Below are 22,796 nucleotides of genomic sequence, written 5' to 3'. Positions count from 1 at the left end.
TTTTATCCATGTCATTATATTTATCAAAAAATGCTATAGTATTATAGGTAAGAACAATAGGGTTCATGTCAAAAGATAAAGGAAATATTATTAAGGAGTTGACATTTGAGATAAATCTTGAAATAGGAGTTAGATTTTAACAGTAGACTTTTAATGATTTTTTTAAAAATAGAAAACCAGAAATTCATCAGAAATCTTTGGCCACTTTAGATGATAAAATACAATGGCTTTTTACCTCTAATGTGTTAGGATTTCAATATATTTTGCTTCCAAAAATTCCAGCTATACATTTATCATTACTTTTTACCTTTACATTAAGTTTACTATTTGTAAGAAAAACTAGTATTCAGAATGGCGAGTAACTGCTGCTAAATTAAAAATGAAAAGTTCAAAAGGTAGGAGGAAACTGGGCTTACAGGAATTAAAACAAGAAAGAACAGCTTATGTGCAGTAAGGACTACTGAAAAATGGGCTAGTAAATCATAACAAGTGTCTTTGTTCGTTCGGGCTGCTATAACAAATTATTATAAACTAGGTGGCTTATAAACAATAAAAATTTATTTCTCACAGTTCTGCAGGCTGGGAAGTCCAAGATTAAAGCAGCTTCTGTTTCTGGTGAGAGACTGCTTCCTCATAGACAGCTGTCTTCTCACTTAACCTCATCTGGTGGAAGGAGTGAGGAGTCTCTCTTGGACCTCTGTTATAAGGGCACTAATGCCATTCCTGAGGGCTCCACCCTCCTGAGCTAATCACTTCCCAAAGGTCCCATCTCCAAATACTATCCATACCATCACCTTTGGAGTAAGGATTTCAAAATACAGTTTAGGGGGACCTAAGCATTTAGACTGTAGCAGCCAGTTACTACTGCCAGGGGAAGAAGATCCTGCCTCTCACTCACTCAAAACACAAGTGAGTTATTCCTAGAGAGGGCACGTCAATAATAGAAATTGACCTTGCAAACCACAGAAGACTTCTTTTCACTTAGGACCATGACAACTCAGCCACTCAAGTAGTAAGAGTGAGATCTGAGATTTTATTTCAAAAATAAAAATAATTTTTAAAACAATGCTGGACATTCAGATTGTTCTGATTGATCACACTCCTCATGATACAAACAGTTGAAGAAAAATAATTATTTATATCCCTAGCAGAGACAAGAGCATCAGTCAGAACTCAGGATGTCTAGTTATGCAAACACAATCAAATCAACGTCATTTATGTATTTTCATATAACTGGAAAGCCCAGAGATGCATCTGACTCCAAGCACAGCTGGCTCCTTGAGCCCACACAGTGGTATGTGGACCCTGGATCTTTCCGTCTTGCAGCTGACTCTCCAAGTGATCAACTAGGGAGCCCCTGTTGACTACACACATCTTATCCACTTTGGCAACCCCAGCACAAAGAGAATGTCCCCAAATGGTTCCATACAATAATGTGAAGGACTCTGACTGCACCATCCATTCACAGTCACAGACAAAGAGGAAATGTTCTGAATAGTCAGGCTTGGCTCAAAGGTCCATTCTTAAGGTTGGGGATAAGAGGCTGGTTTAATCTGTAGTCTCATCACTAGAAAAAGAAATTCAGTTCGAGGAAGAGTGGAGGAGTGGGTGGGTAGGAAGGAGTGATGGATAATGTTAAAAATTTTTTAAAAAGGAAAATAGGCCGGGCGCGGTGGCTCACGCCTGTAATCCTAGCACTCTGGGAGACCGAGGTGGGCGGATCGTTTGAGCTCAGGAGTTCGAGACTGGCCTGAGCAAGAGCAAGACCCCATCTCTACTAAAAATAGAAAGAAATTATATGGACAGATAAAAATATATATAGAAAAAATTAGCCGGGCATGGTGGTGCATGCCTGTAGTCCCAGCTACTCAGGAGGCTGAGACAGGAGGATCGCTTGAGCTCAGGAGTTTGAGGTTGCTGTGAGCTAGGCTGACGCCACGGCACTCACTCTAGCCTGGGCAACAGAGTGAGACTCTATCTCAAAAAAAATAAAAAAATAAATAAAAAGGAAAATATATCTCAACCTCTGCAGGCAGATTAGGTGGCCAAAATATCATCTGAAATTGTATTATAACAATTGTATCCCAAAACTCTGGCAGAAAAGGTGGCAATTTAAGGCTTTCATTGAAATTGGGAGGGAACAAGTTTCTGGTTTGAGACAAAAGCCATTTTCATTCTTTTCTTTTCTTTTCTTTTCTTTTTTTTTTTACAGGTGCTCCATTTTCATCTTTGAAAGAGAGTGAATAGTTACTTGTTTGTTTAAGTGCCTAACAACTTTATTCTTCTAAAAATGACTTTATTTCTTTTGGTTTACCAATATTATATCCATTAAAATATATATGCTTATTGTGATGAAGATCATTTTTTTGAATTGTCATGGTTCACCTTGCCTCTCAAAATCTATTTTAATTTAGTTTATATAAACTTGTAGGAAAACAATTTAATCTTCACATACACATTTTGCAAACACTAGAATTGGTAAAAATGTGTAAGTTAAAAGATGGATTTCTCACTTTTCAAATTTATTTGCCAAAAATGTCTTTTTAATCAAATTTCTACAAGGTTCTTAGGTACATGCATTTTTTTTTTAGAATATTAAAAAATATAGCAAGGATCATTCTTACATGCAATTGGGAATTCTGTTCTTAAAGCAATTTGGGAATAATGTGTCAATGGTATATGCTTCCTCTCTCTTGCTGTCTAATTCTTGAAAGAGAGATATCAATATAGTGTAAGTACTACACAAACCACATCACATGGTGAAATGCAAAATTCATAATTAATGCTTTCATGTAATGACAATGAAATATTTTATTTATATGATCCTGGAACATAGGTGTCTTCCTTGAGCATCCTGGAAGGGATGGTATTGCCAGTGTCCTGTAAGAATAATAATCAGCAAGTGCACTTGGCAGTTTCTTCATCTGATCAATAAGGCATGATGAGGTTAAGTGACTTCTATCAGGAGACTTATGATTTATTCTTTGTGCATAACCTGACTGTGAAACCAGTCTTTGGAGCCATTACATCAGCAGCCTTTCCCTTTACTTTATAGAGAAAAGAGTCACATGGCCATTCAGTCAGATCCCTACTTCTTTTGAACCTGATTCTGTCTGTCTGACAATCAAAATAATTTGTATGACATCAAAAGGAATAGAATTAAAAAGTAGGCAGGGAAAGCCCTGTCACATATCCTAGCTGCTCTGCCCCACTTCTGACATGCCAACTTTCAAGAAGCATAGCCCATGTCAAATTGCTCGGTAATATTTACCTCTCATTTTTTCCGCCATATCAATAACTAGCTCTTGTCATCTTTAAAGTGCTTCTCAAACATTAAATAATCTCAGATTACACACTCTGTTCTTTGCATTTATCTTGACCAGCTGTCAGAGAAGGCAATTTATTCCCCCTCAATTTTATTCCTCTTGGCTCTGTGTGCCTTCCGCAGTCAATTTGAATGGAAAATGAAAGGTACAACTTAGTGTGCTTTGTAGCAAGGGCAACACATAATTTTCTTAAAGCCGGATGACCTTCAGATTACTTTCAAATTGCTTATGGCTTTGTGGTTGGATACTCAGAATGTATTTTCATCATCTTTGAGTCTTCCTTAATTCCTAAGTGGAAAGTTTGAGGATGTGAAGATAAAAAAAAAGAACAATGACAAACATAACAGTATTAACTTTATCATTTTCATCTATTCAAAATGTATACCATAATTGTATTGACAGAGTCATAAAGTGAATAAAAACTTGAAATGCATATTATGTCAGTTTAAAAAATATAAGAGGTCATATTTTAACTGAAAATTTACATAACTTTATGAATTGATGTGGCTTCTCATTTTTTTGATCAAAGAAAGGAAAAAATATAAAAATTGTATTCCTTCTTGAATTTTCTGCCTATTAAAAATATGACCAAAATTAAACTGATTTGTATCAAATCTCAGTAAAATTACTCTTTGAGTTTCAAGATACCAAGCAAGTATCTGTGATGCTGTATACAGAAAATGCTCTGTAATGTGCAACTCACTGAAGTGACTCTGAGGTGCAAAAGCAATTCTTCAGATGGTCTCCACTTAGTGGTGGCAGAAAGCCTTCCAGACATTAAAAAACTGGAGGTTGGTGGATAAAAACATATCAACTTTCAGGTGGGCCACTCCTAAACGCTCATAATTCGTTTACTCTCCTGCAAATCATTATTCCAAAGGTTTAATTCACTAGCAGCTCCACTTGGGTCTTAAATCTCATTTCAAAGCACTTCAATCATTCATCCATTTTAAGAACTACCATTAGGAGTGATGGCACAGAAATCAATGAGAGGATATGATATGAGTTTTTTCTAATTTTTCCTCCTTTGAGTACCACCTCAGGTAGTCTGTGAAATCTTTTTTATAGGGTATTTTTTTCCATCTTGCTATCATTTCCACTAAATTGAGTTCATGAACTTGGGATCTGTTTTCCCATAGGTTTTTTTTTCAAAAAAGAAAGGAGATTTGTTATCACTATTGTTAATTTCTACCTAAAGTCATTTTAAAATATTAATTAATTTATTTACCACTAATGTTCCTTATCAACTTTTCTTTTTCCTCCTCCTAGTTGGGATAACCTTATCAACTTTTTAATCTTTTAAAAATATAGGCCAAGATCGACCACTGTTATCTAAAATATAGTTGTACTAGTCATGTTTGATTATTACTACCTACTAATATGTACTCTTGAATGTATTTTGATTTTCTTTTTCCTAGGTCATCATAGAATTTTATGTTATTTGTCTTATTTTGTAAAGAGAAGGATAGTACTATTTTATGATTAAAGAAACAAAAAGAGTAAGACTTTATTAACTAGGATATTAATTTTTCATGCAGTCTTTTTATTTCTTTCCCTAATACCTAAAATTTGTGTTATGAATTGGACTTATACTATAAGTATCCTGTATACATATCTGTTTGAAGGGTTCAAACTTTATTTTTTTAGTTTAAAGAATTCAGTTATACTGATAATGTTTGTACTATGATGAAATCACTTAATCACTTTATTTTCTATAGATCATCTCTCTCTCAATTTTGCTTATGGGGCAAAACAGCTTCTACTTATATTAATAAATTATAGTATGTGCTCCTCTTTTCCTGTATTAGAAGAAATAAATTAATTGATGAAAAAGGATACTGAGGGAGTCATAGAATTTTTTTTTTTTTTTTGGTCACCTGGAAATATCTTAGCCTAATGTACATGCTTATTAAATGGAAACAAATTCCTGCATTTATAGAAGAGTTAGTATTTCAACCTTTGTTTCTGAGGTTAATCCTGCTTTTCTAGCCTTTCCTTAGAGTCATAGAAGTCGTCATAGTCAGAGTCATAATCATAGTGGTAGCAGTGGAGGTGGTGATGGTAGTAATGAAGATGGTGATGATGAAATACCGGTAATGTTGCAGTTTAGTAGTTGTTGTATTGCCATTTATTGAATAATTACCATGTACCAGGAAATATGCCCGTATGCATGAGTTATTTCTCTACCATCACAAACCTGCAAATTGAGCCTTCCCAACCTCATTCATTAGATATAGATGCTTCTCACTCAGAGCTGTAGTGTAATAGTGCCCTTCTGGCCATTCAAGTGATGCACGGAAGAGTCAGGAGTTAATCCCAATCTCTTCTCTCTAAAACTCATGGCATAACTTTTTGCTTCACTGTTTTCATGCAAAAACTAGACTTCACTGAAAGAAAGACTTGTGTAGGCAGAGTAAGAGACTGGCAGATGGAAAGGAGAACTTTAAATCCACTCTGAGGCCCTCAAGGAGCACCAAGAGTTGCCTTTCATTCTGAAAGGCTAAAATCTTCCTATTATTATTTAGCACATTCTAAGAGTAACTACAGCTACTCTTTCTGGTTAGGTGAAATCAAGTTTACGAAAAATGTTAAGGAAATTTGAAAATTTAGATTTGCTTTTTCTATACAACACATAGAAATGTTCATTTAAAATGAATAATAAAATTGAAACAATGTAATCATGTATATTAGAATATGATTAATGAAAATTTTCTCTTTCTTGATATGTAATTCTTAAATTATTATAGACAATGCCATCCATATTTAGTATATATGAAAATATTTTATCTATGCTTCTGGCAAAAGTATGTGAATTGGTAGAGACTTTTTTCTCTTAAGTATTCAATTATTTACTGCACATCTGTGTAATCTGGGATTAAAAATGCTATGAAAATCATTTTAATTTTCTGGTTGATCTTTAATTGTTCTTAAATGTAACATGAAATTATTGTTTTAGATGATCTCTAAGTTACCTCTAGATTTAACTTTCAATAAGTCAAGGGTAGTGAAGATAATCAGATATGTCTGCTCTCTCTTGAGGGGGACTTTCTAGCAATACAATGGAATGGCAGCAACTTTATAGGAGAAAAATGAAAGAGTTACAAATGTATTAAATGTTCATTCTGCATATAAAAAAACTGTTAAAAGGAAAAGGTAAACAGTCAAAGGAAAACATTACAACATAAAGTTTAGATAAAGTCTTATCATCTTATGTGTATGTGTAGCTACAACTTTATAAACAACCAAAAGGAGGTTTATAGGAAAATGGAGAAAAAAAAAATCTGTAAGGAAAGAAATGCGAAGGAAAAATAAACATATAAAAAGCTCATCTCTAGCAATCAAAACATTGCAAATAAAACTAAAATTTCCTCTTATGTGATTGCAAATATTTTAAACACTGGTAATACTTAGTATTGTCAAGTATAAGGTAACAAGACTATTGGCATATATAATTTTCAAAAATACATTAACTTTCAAATACATATATATATATATATTTATATTCTCTAATGGCATAAAGAGATTGTGTTATTTGTCCCAAAAATTCTATATTTAGGAATTTCTCATAAAAGCACAAATATTAATCTATGTTGAGAAAATTTCTTCCACGTCCCAAAGTAGAAAGTTTTTTTGACTAAATTATGCACAGTCATAAAATTACATGCCATGTAGCCATTTACATGGTATTTTAAGAAATACATAATAAGAGAGCATGTTTATTATATATTGCCTAGTTAAAAAACATGAAGGGTAGTGTGATTATGACTTGTCAAATAAGTCATATTTATATATTTGTATGTATGTCCAAAAGATTATGTGCAAATAGAACAAGTTGACAGTAGTTATTTCTGGATGGTGAGATTAAAACTGATATTTACCTATCCATTTATTTTGTTATTTTATATTTTTTCAAATTTCTCTGATGAGCACGTAAACTCTTAAAATCAGTAATAAAAAAGTTACTGGATATGATAAGATTTCCCAACATTATTCTCTTAGATCTTCTGTGTCCCTACCCGCCCCCCCCCAAAAAAACCCAAAACAACAATAACAACAAAAAAACAGGAATGACTTCAATTAGAAGGGTCAATTATGCAGTTAAACCAAGATATCCAGAAGATGTTTCATCCATTTAAAGTATTTTATGACTGATTTTGATTCTCACCCAGAGGACTTGGGAGATGAGAAATGCTGATTATATGAGCACATGGGTTTCAGAGTGAAGAATAAAAGCTGAGGAAGACATAATGTAGCAATGGGCAGGGAGGGTTGTCCTGCCACTGAAGAGTTGTGTTCTAGTAGAGAAAATGGTACCAACAGCTTACAAAACACCCGGATAGTTTGTGTTTTTTGTCATCAATATTTGACTCTATCTTCTAAATGTTATTTTCCTTTTTGAATGTTTGATTAGGAAATGTATCTACAACCACGACTGTGATAGACAGCAAAAATGGATCTGTGCCCAAATCCCCTGGAAAAGTGCTGAAGAGGACAGTCACAGAAGACATAGTGACGACATTCAGCTCCCCTGCAGCCTGGCTTCTGGTCATTGCTCTGATAATCACATGGTCAGCTGTTGCCATTGTTATGTTTGATTTAGTGGATTACAAAAACTTTTCAGGTAAGACCCACAAAATTTGGCTTTTAGGTTAAAGGAAACAATGTTTTCCCCAGTTCTGGTTTTGTTTCTCTTCACACTATCTTAGTGTAAGAAATAAAACATCCCACGAATGTGCTTGAGGGTCACTGAAATCAATTTGCTTCTTCCTCTTTTCTTTCTATTTTCTTTCTTTGTTGTACTCATTGATTTCAAATGACCTTGATATTCTTATCTTAGAGCTCAACAAAGGCTAAATGTTGCAATTTTATAAAAATACTGATTAAAAAGCTAGTGTGGAGATTTAAGTTTTGGGACTGGTACTTTATCAAGCATTAATAAAGAATAATATATAGGCTTTACACTTGACAATATGAAACCAAACCAAACAAAAGACTTTTGGACAAATGGAAGATATTATAAAGCATTTTTAAGTCTCTCTGTCATTTGGCCCCAACCTTCTTTTCCAGACATACTCTTTGCTCCTCCCACTAAACCTCCCATTTTGAGTTTCTGAAATTAAGAAATGTTAAAAGGATTTTCCCAGATTTAATTATAATGAAATACTAAATCTTGAGTGTTATGTGTCCTTATGGTTTTGGAGTAAATAGGACTAATACAAGTTAGAGAATAGATTTTCTTTATGGCCCATCCAGTCTTTGAGTACACTGTACTTCTCTTTGTCCAAAGACTTTTTATATTTTAAAAATTATATTTATCTATTTTCATATCTGGAACTCTCTATTAATGGTGAGTCCTCTGAGAAAGGGAATCAGCCAAGTACTTAATAAACATTAAATGACAAGATGAATTAATTCATTTTATCACTTTTTACCCCAAGCAAAAATATTTCATTAACCTTTTATTTTATTTTATTTTTTTTTGAGGAATGAAGATTCAAATTTTATTTCTCCCTCCAGCACAGCAGGATCTTCCCAAACAGTAGATGGGCTAAGGTTTATTTGCTTACTTAACATTTAAAAATAATTCATTTACTTCAGTAACATTGCAGACAATTGAATTTACTATCAGAACACTTAAGATACAGAGAGGTCAGGGCAGGAAAGATCCCAACCCCATTCCTGAGGTGGGGTGAAAGAGCTGAGCCAGGCCTTCATCCTAGACCAGGCTCCTCCATTAAGCAGAGACAACCCAGAGATAAGAAAGCCTTGGCCTCATCCCCATTAGGAGACAGCCTTAACTACTCACAAATAAGGAAGAGCTAGATTGTACTGGGGACTGGTTTCTGATGAGTCATTAGAAGGTCAGTTGTCCTGTCTTCAGTAGGTAGCTTAGCACACACACTTCTGCAGAAGAGAGAGTAGTAGTCTGGGGCTGCAGACTGAGGGCCAACGTCCAACAAAGGTTACCTTCCTTTCCATAACACTCTGTCCCTTTCTAGAAGGGGTTTAATGACTTCTCTGGATTTCAGGTTTCTTGCTGTTCATTAACCTTTTAATGTGTTCTTTCATATATACTCTTCCTTCCTCTATTTTCTTTCTCCAACAGGAGTAGAATCAGTAGAGATCAGTTACTATAAGTACTATAAATGACATTCTATATAGTCAGGGATTCCCTATTTCTCATTATGGATTTTACTCACTTAATTACTTATCTGGTATTTACTATATACATCAGGAAATGGCTATGCCACAGATGTCAAAAGAAATGCAATATAAATATGGTGAAATCATAGAACTTTGTTATTTGGGTTTGTTGGCATGGGAGTGTGGTTGAGATGACTGTCAGCTGTATCACTGGTAGCTGGACTAAAGTGGACCTCATCTAACAGGTAGAAGTCTGATGCTGTCATCCAAACCAAAAAGGCTATTCATTCAGAGCCATAACTGTCTGCTCTAAATAGGCAATAATTTTAGTATATAGTGTAATGTAGGCTCTTAAAAAATACAGTTGAAATGCCTATAATATAAAATTATGACCTAGAATTCTAAGTGAAAAACACTTGGTTACATTACTCTAGGAACTTTTATTTCCCTGAGCCTACATGGACCACAGTATTTCGCTATCTGATGAAATGCCAGCAACACGGGCATTGTCCATAGCACTTAGTTACACTGGTCCAGTGGAAGCTCTACTGTGGATTGTAAGTCTGCTTTCCATTCCAGTCGCCTAATCTGGAAACCTAAACATAGGTAGCTGTGCATTTTATAAAAAAAGAACAAATTTTTTCTAGCAGTAATTTCTGTAGTACTTATAAAATCATTAACTCTACAAATATTAGATTTACATTCAATTCTTAAAATACATCTATTTTAAAAATTAAAGAACTATAATTTATGATCATATTTGGTTCTAAAGTTTAAATAAATTATTACTTTAATAAGAGTTTCAAAATGTAAATGATATTCTTATGTTTTTGATGTTAATTTTAACATCAAATTTGAATTGATACAATTCAAACTTTTGCTAGGGATTAATATTATCATCACTATGAGTTTTTTGTGGTACACAATAGTCTTTGAAATAAGTAATTGCTATTGTTTAAAATATGAGGCCAGAGGTAGAAGAAAGCATGCTGGAAATGATTCTGAAGGCCAGAGAGTCAGTGCAGCTGTTGTTGGGTCTTAAATTACTCTCCAGCACTTTAGAAAAGTAGGTAAATACTTTAAAGCCATTAAAAAAATGTTCATAGAGGAATGAAAATCTATCTTCATAAGCACATACTGTACTGAATTGAGAAGAATGATTCTTCTCTGGGCAACCTTCACAATTCCTTACAGAATTTGATCTGGTTTACCACTGTATTATCTACTGTGGGTCACGTGCAAAATTGGCTTTTATGTGCTTCTTTCATAAAATTTGGGTTCACTCTACAGCTCTATAACCTATAAGGTAGCATGGCTAGAAACGTATTTGCTTGTCTGTGAAATGGGGGTAGTGCCTTGCTTTCTATGCTGCAAAATCTGTGACTTTGATGCTTCTTATCAAATAAGACAAATTTGAGGGCACCAGATAAATTGGAAAAGAGATTTCACCCGCCCTTCATTTTTCACTAAATATTAATATAATATCCAAACAATATTCAAATAATACTATGGTGTATTTGTCAGGGTTTGATCAGAGTAGCCAAATCACTCTGCATGATATAGAACAGGGGATTTATTACATGGCTTGTGAATTCCTGGCAGCCGATTAAGCCATCTACGTAAGGCTGTTGCAATGGGTCTGGCACTGAGTTGAAGGTCAGCAGGGTGGAAGTTGGGAAGGGCAGATGCACAGAATAGGGAAGACTAAGGGCAAACTGGAACTGACAGGGACAAACTAGAACCCACATTTGTCTCTTACCGCTTCAAATTATGATGATGTGGGTGAGCTACAGGATCAGTTGGCGCCCTTCACCACAGAACTGCACACACACCTGGCCAGGATTTGGAGATGCTGAAAGAGCCTGCCTGGTGGGGGCTGGAGAGATGTGCAGCTGTTGCCACCCATCTACACACATTAACAAGGGCAACCGGCATATCTGCGATCCGGTGCATGAGCTGCAAAAGCACCTGCCCTATACCAACCTTCAAAGAATAAACAATGGCTTCAGTATTACTTCCCTTTTGCCTTGCAAAGCTAGCATAAATTTCTCTTGTGTCCAACTGCTACCTGGAAACATACATATAAGGGAATTCTGGGAACTGTAGTACCAGCTTAGTGATTTGACAGCGTACAAAGCCACTGTATAGGACAACTAATAGAATTTATCATCCAAAACAGGATACTTGTGAGAATGAAATGGAGAGCAATTCATATTCACCTCAGGACAAGAGACACAAACCAAGATGTGTGATCACCCTATTATCCACCATGTTGCCTTTAGTTCTGTCCTGAAAGACGAATGCTTTCAGAAACCCCAAAGTGGGCAGAGCAACATTGCTGTCTTAGTAAATTGAGGCTAAGGGGTCAAAAGAGCTGCTGGAGGTCTCACCCCAAAACCTTTACAGATTCAGCCAAGTAGCCCTTCCAGAAAATGGAGGGGTGCCCTGATTATTTATAACTCTTTCAGGACCAGAATTTGTGGGCTTTGGTTGAACGTCCTTACAAACTTCTTTTGCCTTATTTATGAAGGGACAATTTTCTCTCTAAACGATAGGAAGTGCAAAAAAATAGAATCTTAAATGAATGCACACTAAAGCTTTAGTGGATGTTAATGATTTTCCCCTAGTTCAGAACATACAGGAATAAATTGTAGTAATTCTTAGCTTTTCTTGCCTAAGAACAAGGATCGTAGTTCATTAGCATCTTCATCCATATGAGAAAAAAAATATCATTATATAGTTTTGCCACTCTGTCTCAAAACACATTTGGTAATTTTTGTGAGCATTCTACAAAACATACTTGTTTCAAACCAACTTTGTGAGAATTAGATAAGATAATATGTGTAAAACATACGTGCCTGGCACAGAGGAGGCACTCGTTAAATGTAACTTGAATTTAAATCTTATTACTGGTAAGTAAAATCAGTAATCTGAGAAGAGAGCCAGAAAGGACATGATGGTACGAAGCATCAATTTCTTATGAAAGTCTTGCAGCCATCTCCTGATGTGCCTTTTAAATAGATTTTCTAATGAGGTGTGCCATTTATCTACCGCTCTTGGAAATTAATTTCCCTGATATTTTTTTTCATTTCTTGGCACTTAGCCCAGTTAAGCAGGTGCACTGTTTGTCAGGCTAGGAGCTTAGCAGAGTAAAATCATTTAGAGAAGGCCTAAAGTCAGTCAGAAAGTAAAAATTCAATATTTAATTACATATTATATATATCTCTCTCTTTATATAGAGATGTGTGTGTATATACCTTTATATATGAATATGTTGTTACATTTTAGGAGACTTGAAAGACTGAGACACTAAATGCAACATTTTAAACACTGTCTGTTCTTGTGTGTACTAAGTTTTCAAGAATGGTTGACATTTTATGTGCTTCTTACTCTGATTCAAGTCTTATCTCAAATCCCATATTTTGTGATCAGTGTCCCAGGCCTATTTGGTCCTCTTGGTCACTACACTTAAAAGGATGCATTTTATTACCCAACTCCAGTCTGCTTGTAGGTGCTTTAAGGAAGCAGAGAGCTCTATAATTCAACGATTCCCAGACCCTAATAAAAGTTATTGATACCACATGAAATGAGGAAACAGATAAAGAAAAATATATTCATTTTAAAGAAGAGTTCTTAATTCTTAGATTATATGTTCCTACATTTTTAGTCTTAACATTCTCTTTTGAAATTATGATAAAACCAGATATTGTTTTTAAATGTAATTATTTTACAAAATAAAAATTTGGCAATTCTATGCAAGAACTCCCAGTTTTTCATGGTGGTAGATTTCAGGGTTAAGGTATCCAAAAGTCTGAAACCAATGCTCAATACTACTCATTTGAACCTTAGCAAATGAGATCTTATATTGGGATTTATAAATTTATCTATAAAATGAATACAATTATAAACTGTACCAGATGTTACTACTCTAGTTTTTGAAAGACCAGTCTTTATATATCCTTCAGTGCTATGCCTAAATTTACTTCCCTAGAGAATCCTTTCCTGAACCTCCAATGAAAATAAAGTCATTCTATCTTAATTCCTCATTATATCATTTACTGTTTACTCATAGCAGTTATTACAAGTTGTATATATTTAATTGGGTGTGATTTTTAAAACATAAAAAAATTTGATAAAATTCAACATTTATTAGGGCATACTTTCTTTTTCCTTACTTCTTTTTTCTATTTTCTCTTATTTTTAACTATTTTGAGTACATAATAGTTGTATATCTTTATAGGGTGGGCGTGCTTTTTTAATATCTCTCTTCTCCACTGATCTGTTAGGTTTGTAAGGGAATTGTTTCATTTACTTGATTTTTCTAGTGCCTAGAAGTGTTTAGCGCAAAGCATGAACTCAATAAACATTTGAATGAATGTGGAGATGAAAGAATGAATGAGTAAATAAGTAAATGAATACACTCCAAATGTGCAGTAATTAGCAAAGAATTACTTTATACAATATTAGCTTACAATGATACCAATAGTGCTAAGATTTACATTTAAAATATTTTTCAAAGCTCTGTCTCCCTGATCATATTGTAAGCATCTCAAAGGTAAGGATTGTCTTAATTCATGTTATTATTTCACTTGCTCTGCTTACTGCCAGACACATATTGTTCTATAAAATTTATATGATCTAAACAGAAGTTATTCACTAATCTGTTTGGCATACATAGCAGGCAAACAAGCAAAAAGCAAGCAAAAACACAAGAAATAATAACCACTAAAGAACACATGGGCTTCAAGACCAGAACCACAGTAGCTAAATGCAACCCCAATGGGCCAGAGCACTCGGTTGGACACCTGACTCTACCAATCAGCAGCTTTATAACATTAAGCAAATTACTTCTCCTGTGCCTCAGTTTCATCCTCTGTGGGTAAGAGTAGTACCTGCTTCATATGGTTGCTGTGAGCATTGAATGAGTTAATATATATAAAACACTTGGAATTGCTGAGTGGCACACAGTAATTGTTAGATACATTGTAGCTAGCACTATTTTAATTTAATCTTTATGATCTTAAGCATATTTCAACGCTTCAGAAAGATGAATAGGCATATTTCAAAAGATGAATTGCCTACATGAGTTCCAAGTTTTAAATATCATGTGAATATACATAAATTCTACCAATTACACAATAGAAATTTGGTGATTAAAATATTCTATTTCATGTTGAGGGAGCATAAGAACCATTCAAATGGTTTATTAACTTACATAATGTTTGTAAAGATATAAGTCATGGCACTATATGCCACATTTTCATATGGTGAAAAGAACTTGAAAATTATTTCCTCAGCTAACATTGAGCCTTAGAATAGCTAAAGAGAATAAATATATAATGTAGCCAAGAGTTTCCAAAACTAAACTTTGACTTGATAAAACAAATATTTATTAAATGATTAGGCAGGATATGGTAACTGCTATATTATCTCTTCTCCACTGGTTTGTTAAATTTATAATATAGTTATTCAAGTAAGTCATCTAACTGGAGTACTATGATATTTCAACTGTTTTTATATTACAATAAAATTAATTCTGTTGAATGTTAGCTTGGAAACAAATCTATAGAAATCTATAAACCTATAAAAAACTTGTTTTCCCATTCCTTATTATATGCATAACATTCAAATGTTGTTTATATTTAACATGTGCTTTTTTTAAGAAGTGGAAAGCAAATTATTAATCATTTTTCAATTTATATAATGGCCACAATTTTTATACATAATAAAAGTATAATATGATTACCGAATTTTCATGTAAATACTTGACATGGGGCCGGGCGCGGTGGCTCACGCCTGTAATCCTAGCACTCTGGGAGGCCGAGGTGGGCGGATCGTTTGAGCTCAGGAGTTCGAGACCAGCCTGAGCAAGAGCGAGACCCCACCTCTACTAAAAATAGAAAGAAATTATATGGACAGCTAAAAATATATATATAGAAAAAATTAGCCGGGCATGGTGGCGCATGCCTGTAGTCCCAGCTACTCGGGAGGCTGAGACAGGAGGATCGCTTGAGCTCAGGAGTTTGAGGTTGCTGTGAGCTAGGCTGACGCCACGGCACTCACTCTAGCCTGGGCAACAGAGTGAGACTCTGTCTCAAAAAAAAAAAAAAAAAAAAAAAAAAAAAAAAAATACTTGACATGGGTAAAAGAAGTCTAAAGTTGTTTGTGATTTTGCTCTGGACTATAAAGTGCCCGTTATTTGACATGGGTCCAGCTCCAGTTAGCTGGAAATATTCCAGGTTTAAACATCTGCCGCACAATTTTGCTGGTGAAAAATTGGTTGATTGGGGTCATTTTGAGAAAGAGAGGTGAAGTGTATATCTATGTGCATTCAGTAATATTCCTTTTGACTCAAAAAGTAACAGTTGAACAAAAGCAAAGAGCAACTTAGAAACATTGTCATGAAACTATTATGTATTGAAATAACCACAAAATTTTAACGAAGGAGGCTTGTGTTTAATTTCATTAGGTTGCATACAAGTGCACATTTCTAAACTACTGAAGTAAGTTAATAGTAAAGATGAGTATGGGAAAATTTTAATTGAGAAAGTTTTAAAAAGCAGAGGGAAAATGCCCATGCCTCAGATATTGAAAGGCAAGGATTGGAGCCACAGTATGACTATTCAAATGTAGATTAGCAAAGTGACAGTCATTTCCTTCTGCAGTCAATAAAACAATTAGCTCACCAAAAGTGCTTTTAAATCAGGATCCTAGTTTTTCTTTGATTTAAAAGCATCTAAATATCCAACATCTGCAAGTATTTTATTTTTTTTCAAAATCGCAAATCAAATGGGTTTTATCTTTTAGAATCCAATGTACTTCAGGAGTTTTGCATCCCACCCTTTATTTTATTTTTTTCATGATTCTCACTCTCTTAGTCTGTTTGGGGTGCTATAACAAAATACCATAAACTGGGTAGCTTATAAACAAAAGAAATTTATTTCTCATGGTTCTGGAGGCTGGAAAGTCCAGTATCAAGTTGCCAACAGATTTAGTGTCTGGTGAGGTCCTGCTTTTCAGCTCATAGACTTCCTGCTGTGTCCTCACATCCTAGAAGGGATGGCTGATTTCTAGTAGGCCTCTTTTATAAGGGCACTAATTCCATTCATGTTGGCTTTGCCCTCATGACCTAATCGCCTCCCAAAGTCCCCAAATCCAAATACCATAAACTTATGGTTAGGATTTCAACATATGATTTTGGGGGAGGGCACAAAAGACCAGAGAACTCACTAAAGGAGGGAGAAAGACTGGTTATTATAATCTATTAATAATATGGGTAGTATCCAGACATCTGAGGGAAGGCAGAGAAAGAGAGAGAGGGGGGAACAGAGAGAGAGAGGAAAAAAAAGAGAATATGATGATGAGAGAGGCAGAGGGAGAGAGACTGAAAGGAAAAAAAGAACAGAAAAATACATCTCAATTATAAGTTTCATAAAATGGATCTTCCCAGTAAGGTTAATACTAGTAGTATCATAGGAATTTCATTAATCCAACTTTTTATTTCACTGTGTTCTGAGGAATGTTCTTAGAGGGTAAAGATAATGGACTCCAAGAAATGCCAACTTCTATGTATGTTAAAAATCCATGTTAAATCTTCCATGTTAAAAAATCTAATGAATGAAAAATTATTTAGAGACACTTGGTTTTAAAGTTAAAAGTGCTTATGTAATTCAGTGCAGGTAATTGTACACAACTTTTTAAGTGTCCTCCTTTTAAAATATAACATCTATTTGTAAGTATGGCAATATGAAGGTATTTACTCACTTGTAAAACAAGACATTAAATATATGAAAGGAAGGTCTCATCATATTTTTCTCTTACAAACCATCTGAAAGATGCTCTATAGAAGAATTTCACAAATTATTTCACAACCTATTACCTAGTCTGAACTTAAATGATCTAATATTTGTATTTCTTCCTAAATCATAAAGTGTTAATTAAATAGATACAAAAATTTATTTTAACCTACATATTCAATTCCAAAGAAATTTTACCACATGGCTTGAATTTCACCTTTTTGTCCATATGAGGATCCTTGAAATAATATTATGTACTGTAAACAAAGTTATCCAATGCAAAGCATATAGTTCAGCAGTTGAATTTAATTTTCATCGGCCTCCACATATACATTTTAGTATTATTTTTACCATTGCTCCTCTCAAATCTCTATTAGCCAGGTCTTCTTCAATTAACCCTCTACTATAAATAAGTTTAAAGGGCCAGAGTAAGTAGAGTTACACAATGAGTGCATTGCGCACCGTTTGGGGAATGGTAACGCTTGAAGGTGCTGACTCGGGAAGGGGGGGTGGGGAAGGGAGGGATATATACCTACATGATGGGTGCAATGCGCACGACCTGGGGAACAGACACGCCTGGAGCTCTGACTTGGGGGGAAAGGCGGTACAGGAGCAATGTATGTAACCTGCAATTCTGTATCCCCCATAACAAGATGAAATTAAAAAAAAAAAAAAGAGAGAATCTCAGAAAATAAGCCTCTCTTAAAATATTTCCTGGGTGGAAAAGCTATATTTTAAAAGTGACTTTTGGACCATCGATCATCATTATTTTGGTTACAACAAAAGTGGCTTGTCAGATACCAAAATACCAAGTGTTGCTTCTGGAACTGAAGCAATATTACAAAAATATAGCCATTCTTCCTGCATTTTTCAAGAAAAAATAACAAGAAAGCATGTAATTCCAGTAGTATGCCTTTACAAACTTCTACTGGCAGGATATAAACTCATTATAGGGGTTGAATATAAAGGAATATAGGAGTTGCATCAACAATTTCTTGAATCCTTGACTTCTTAAGATGTGTTACTTATTTCTCTAGCTTTGGCTTTATTTTGAATTTGAAATAAAGTACAGAATAAGAAAACAATAAGTTCATAAAAGGAAAAAAAAGGCATTTCACTCTAAGAGGTTGAAAGCCCGTCCATTGTGATGATGAAAATTAAAGATGGCAGTTTTGACATCATCGAATTCAACTGAGCATGCTCGAGACACCTGGTCCGACCTATGAGAAATTGTTTTTAAGTTACTTCATAGTGGACCTAAAAAGCTTTGAAGTACAATGTCTTGAGTAAACATCACTTTGAGGAAGACACTAAATTTCACAATAAATATAACAGCACATATTTTTGTTTATTATTTTTTAAATAATATTTTGTTTATTACTTTTTAAATTGTTGATGCTGGAAACTCCAAGGTCCAGAGATTCAGAGGGCCTTTAAATTTACCATGAGTGTTTTTGTTTCAAATGTGCTCTGCTCAAAAATAAATTAAATTAGCATTCTACCTTATATCCTTAGGAAATAATAGACTATTATAGATGATGCCAAACCTTGAGCCTAAACTGTTTCAAATGCATTCAACTGAATGCATTCACATTCTCACTGCTGTATTTCTGAGTATCACAAACCTGTGAACTCAGTAGAGATGGTCATTGCTTTATATGTGTACTGACATGTGATTTAGATTTTTAAAAATCTTTTGTTTTTAATCTGTTTTCCTTCTTCACATTTTAGGGGATGGTTCAGGAATGAGGAAACACATCTGAAATTCTGTTTGGCAATCATAAAGTTGTAGCCTAGAAATCTGTTTAGCCTCAAAGACAAAGACTAAGTAATTTCCCAGTAATTTAAGCAAACATTGTCATGTAACTCAGGGGATATTAAATGATGCACAATTTGTTAACATTTTTCTTAACTTGATCAAAATTCCACCAACAGAAGAAAAAGTTTTCACTTACCTACAAAAGGAGAGAGAAGCTAGTCACTTAAATTAGAATTTCTTTAGATCTAGAAAATTACCTCTCTATATATTTAAGCAACTTTCCTTACACATCAAAATTAGAACCACCTAAATAGCAACAGCAGGACTATGCTCATTATATTACACTTAAGATAGGGTATTGAACACAATCAATGCTCAATAATTGTCATGGAAGAAGAATTGCTATTTTTTTAGCCACCTCATATTAAGTACTACTATGTGCAAGGTACACACATCAACATACACACAGTTTATTTGTTTACCTAGTTTGGTTACACTTATGACATTGAAAAATATCCTTACTTCAGTTTAGTTCCAAATATTTGGATCTGAATATTTTCTGGGAGATCAGGAGCAAGCGTTAGTTGTTTCCTGAGTCCTTATGAAAGCAGTGCTTGGATTTCATAGACCCTGCCAAGGTTGGCTGTGAGGACATAGTGACTAAGTGATCTCTGGGTAATATTTATAGCAGCCTACATTTATGGAGCACTGCCATATGTTTGAGTTAAATAATTATGAAAATTGAGCCGATAATTATCTAGCATTTACTAGATCATTTGTTCTGCCTTAGGTGCTTTATACCAAAAAGTTTCTGTACAGTGAACTTAAGTGAGCATCAATAAGTGCCATGTGGTGCAGCCAGAGACTCATAGGCAGAGGGTCAGAAGATGCCTGGGACCCCTGTTTTCTTGCCATCCTGTAGAGTGGCTCAGATAGATGCAGGTGGGAAAATCTAGAGACCCCACCTCTGAATTACTCCTTCCTTTGAAGAGAAAAGCATAAAGGCAGCAATATAGTTGTGGGTAAATCATTTGGGTTTGAGTGCCATGCAGTCAGCGTTTAGATGCCAAGAACCTAAGGGAATACTGGAAACTGCAGTTTTGTAGCACTTGAAGACCCTGGGAGAAGTTGATATCATTCACAGGCCTCCTGTTGAGGGGAAGGGAGGCACTTAGTCCTGGTTAGCAAACTCAAAAGAGGCTGGGGGTCATTCAACAGACAGTCTTGCTTATTTCTTCACACCAACATTTACTACCTACCAGGCGTGGTACCATGTGATTTGTATGTATTTTCTCATATCATACGCCTAAGAACTTTATGAGCTAAATATTATTATGCTTATTGTCATTTTACAGTTCAGCAAACTGAAGCAGAGTGCTTTATCATTTTTTCCACTGTATAATGCTGTTTGCCAGGACTGGGTATATCGTAGAGTAATGGAAAGGCTGATTAAAAGGATAATATGCATGAAGGGTCAAGGTCTAGGGTTACTATTGGAATAGTAACTCTGGGAAAGCAGAGTTGTCAATAAATTTTATAGACATGGTAAATGTTAATCTTCTCAATATCACACAGCTGTTAGGTGGGGAAAGTACCAGGACTAGAGAGAGAAGAGTGAAGCACACTCTTTGGTTACACAATTTAAGAGGCCTCCAAAAAAACTCAGTAATTAAAATAAATATCTCAATGCAATATTTAAAACTTCAAAATTAATGCAAAAACATATGATGAAGAAAATATCAAAATTTTAAATCAAGACAGGATCATTGTTACTGGTTTCTCCTTTAGTCTCTGGATTCTGAACTTGGATGCTACCAGTCTGAACTCAGAGCCCAAGCTTGTAAACATTGTTTGCTGATGTTTCTCAGTATATGAAAGATAAATAAAGTCAGATATAACTTACAGAATGTAAGGCTGATGGTCAAAGATAATAGTGAAAAAATGGACTTGATTCTTTAGGAGGAAAGCAGAGAAAATAACTCATTGATTTCCTTCATATAGTCTCATTTATTAATAGAAACTTTAAGTCTGTGTATAGTTTGGCTTCAAATAGAGAGTGCAAATAAAAATCTTATTTAACTTTAAACTTTTCTTGGCCTCTCTTGCTTCTCTTGTGTTCTTTCACCAGTGCCAAGAATCCGATTATTGACTACAGGTAACCTAAAGCTGTTTCCTCTGCATTAGTGATGTATTTTTCTATGAGAAATATAAGACACAATTAAGGGTAACTTGAACACTGAGAAATATTTTTTATCTCATATAACAGAAGCATTGATGGTAGGGTATTCCAACATCGGAGACTTTAATGCCTCAGCAATGTCATCATGGACTCAATTTTTATCATTTATTGTGCCTTCCTCAATGAGTCAGCTACTGTCATGGTTACAAGATGATGGCAGGAGCTTCAGGCTTTTATGTTCCCATTCGACAAAGTCCTTGTTCCTCCTTTAAGAGCAAGAAAACCCCTCGTAGAATCTCCCTAACCAAAATATTACCCTAGAACTCATTGTGAATTTATGATTTTTTTTTTATAGTACATAGCACATTAGTTAAAAGTCTTGTTCTGGTCATCTCAGGGTGGGTGCAAAATCTGTCTCCATTACTTACTGGCTTTGTAACCTTAGTTATCTTATTTAAATTTTCTGTGCCTCCGTTTTCTTATATTTAAAAAAGAGATAAAATAATATGTCTTCTTCATTGGGTTATTGACAGGGAAAAGTGAGTTAATACATGTTAAGGTCTTAGAATGGTGCCTACCTACTGTTACTTTTATGATGATTTTCACTGTTGTGTATATGATTTAACCTATAAAAACATGAGAAATAAGAAAGTACAATTATCTGAGTATCTCTTAAAAAATAAGACATCCATAAAAGTTTTAGTTGCACTGTATAACATTTTTCCATTGATATGATTTGGATGGATGCCTGAAAGAGAAAATAAGAATCAGCTTCAGACCTAGTAGCTTACCTAAATTGTGTGTGTGTGTGTGTGTGTGTATGCCTTTAGGTTTTTAAAAAAGTTATCCAAGTAGCTGAAAATCAGAAGCTGGTCTCAAGCCAGGAACATTGACTTCATAAAAATTGCCTGATCTTACTATTTTAGAGCCAGGCAATATATGTATGTCTGCAAAGTACATACAGTACATTTAAGCATAAGGATAATTAAACTCAATCTATTTTGTTGGATTTTATTGTTAAGTTCTTCAGTTAACACTTAGAATGAAAAGGAATGGGAAAATAGTCTCAATCTATTCTGATCATAAAAATCCCATTTTCAATATTCTCCCATTAGATATAAAATATACCAGTGCTAAAAATGCTTTTAATGGTGCCAGTACAATCCAGTTCCTTACATATGATTCTTTTAAAATCCTCACTTGCAATTATAAAATTCCATTTCATTTCCTTTCTTTAAGGTTTAATCTTACCATTCTGACTACTATTTTTTGCTCACATAAAACTCTGTGGAACATAGTAAAATAGAATGCAAAGAGTGAAGATACATTATCAGTGAACCATGAAGATTGGCTTCCCTGAGAACAGCATTTTACAGCTTGTGTGCTCCAAAAATCCCCTAGAATACAACATAAAATTACAAATTTCTTCAGTGGTCTTCTCTCTCATATCACTTTCCCCCTCTCTACGGTGTCTTATCCATCAGCATGATCTCTGGAATATGCTTCCCATTTGAACAATGCCAAAAACAAAAAACCCACTATGATCCTAGTCCCTCTTCTAGTATTACCCAATCTCTATCATTTACAGAAAA

The 22,796-nt window shown here is 34.5% G+C and overlaps 1 protein-coding gene across 1 annotated transcript in view; it reads left to right on the top strand.

Annotated features, from left to right (window-relative positions):
- The first annotated feature begins 7,581 nt into the window (after positions 1-7,581).
- The window catches only part of TRDN (triadin), a 304,482-nt gene continuing 289,267 nt past the window's right edge, over positions 7,582-22,796 (top strand). The window contains exons 1-2 of the mRNA XM_069489089.1: positions 7,582-7,636; positions 7,738-7,947. Coding sequence (XP_069345190.1) covers positions 7,582-7,636; positions 7,738-7,947 — 265 coding nt within the window. The remainder of the gene's footprint in view (positions 7,637-7,737; positions 7,948-22,796) is intronic.

This window comes from Eulemur rufifrons, chromosome 15, assembly GCF_041146395.1.
Source record: "Eulemur rufifrons isolate Redbay chromosome 15, OSU_ERuf_1, whole genome shotgun sequence".
Lineage (NCBI taxonomy): Eukaryota > Metazoa > Chordata > Mammalia > Primates > Lemuridae > Eulemur > Eulemur rufifrons.
The sequence above is the reverse complement of the archived record's forward strand: the minus strand, read 5'-3'. Positions and strand labels throughout refer to the sequence as shown.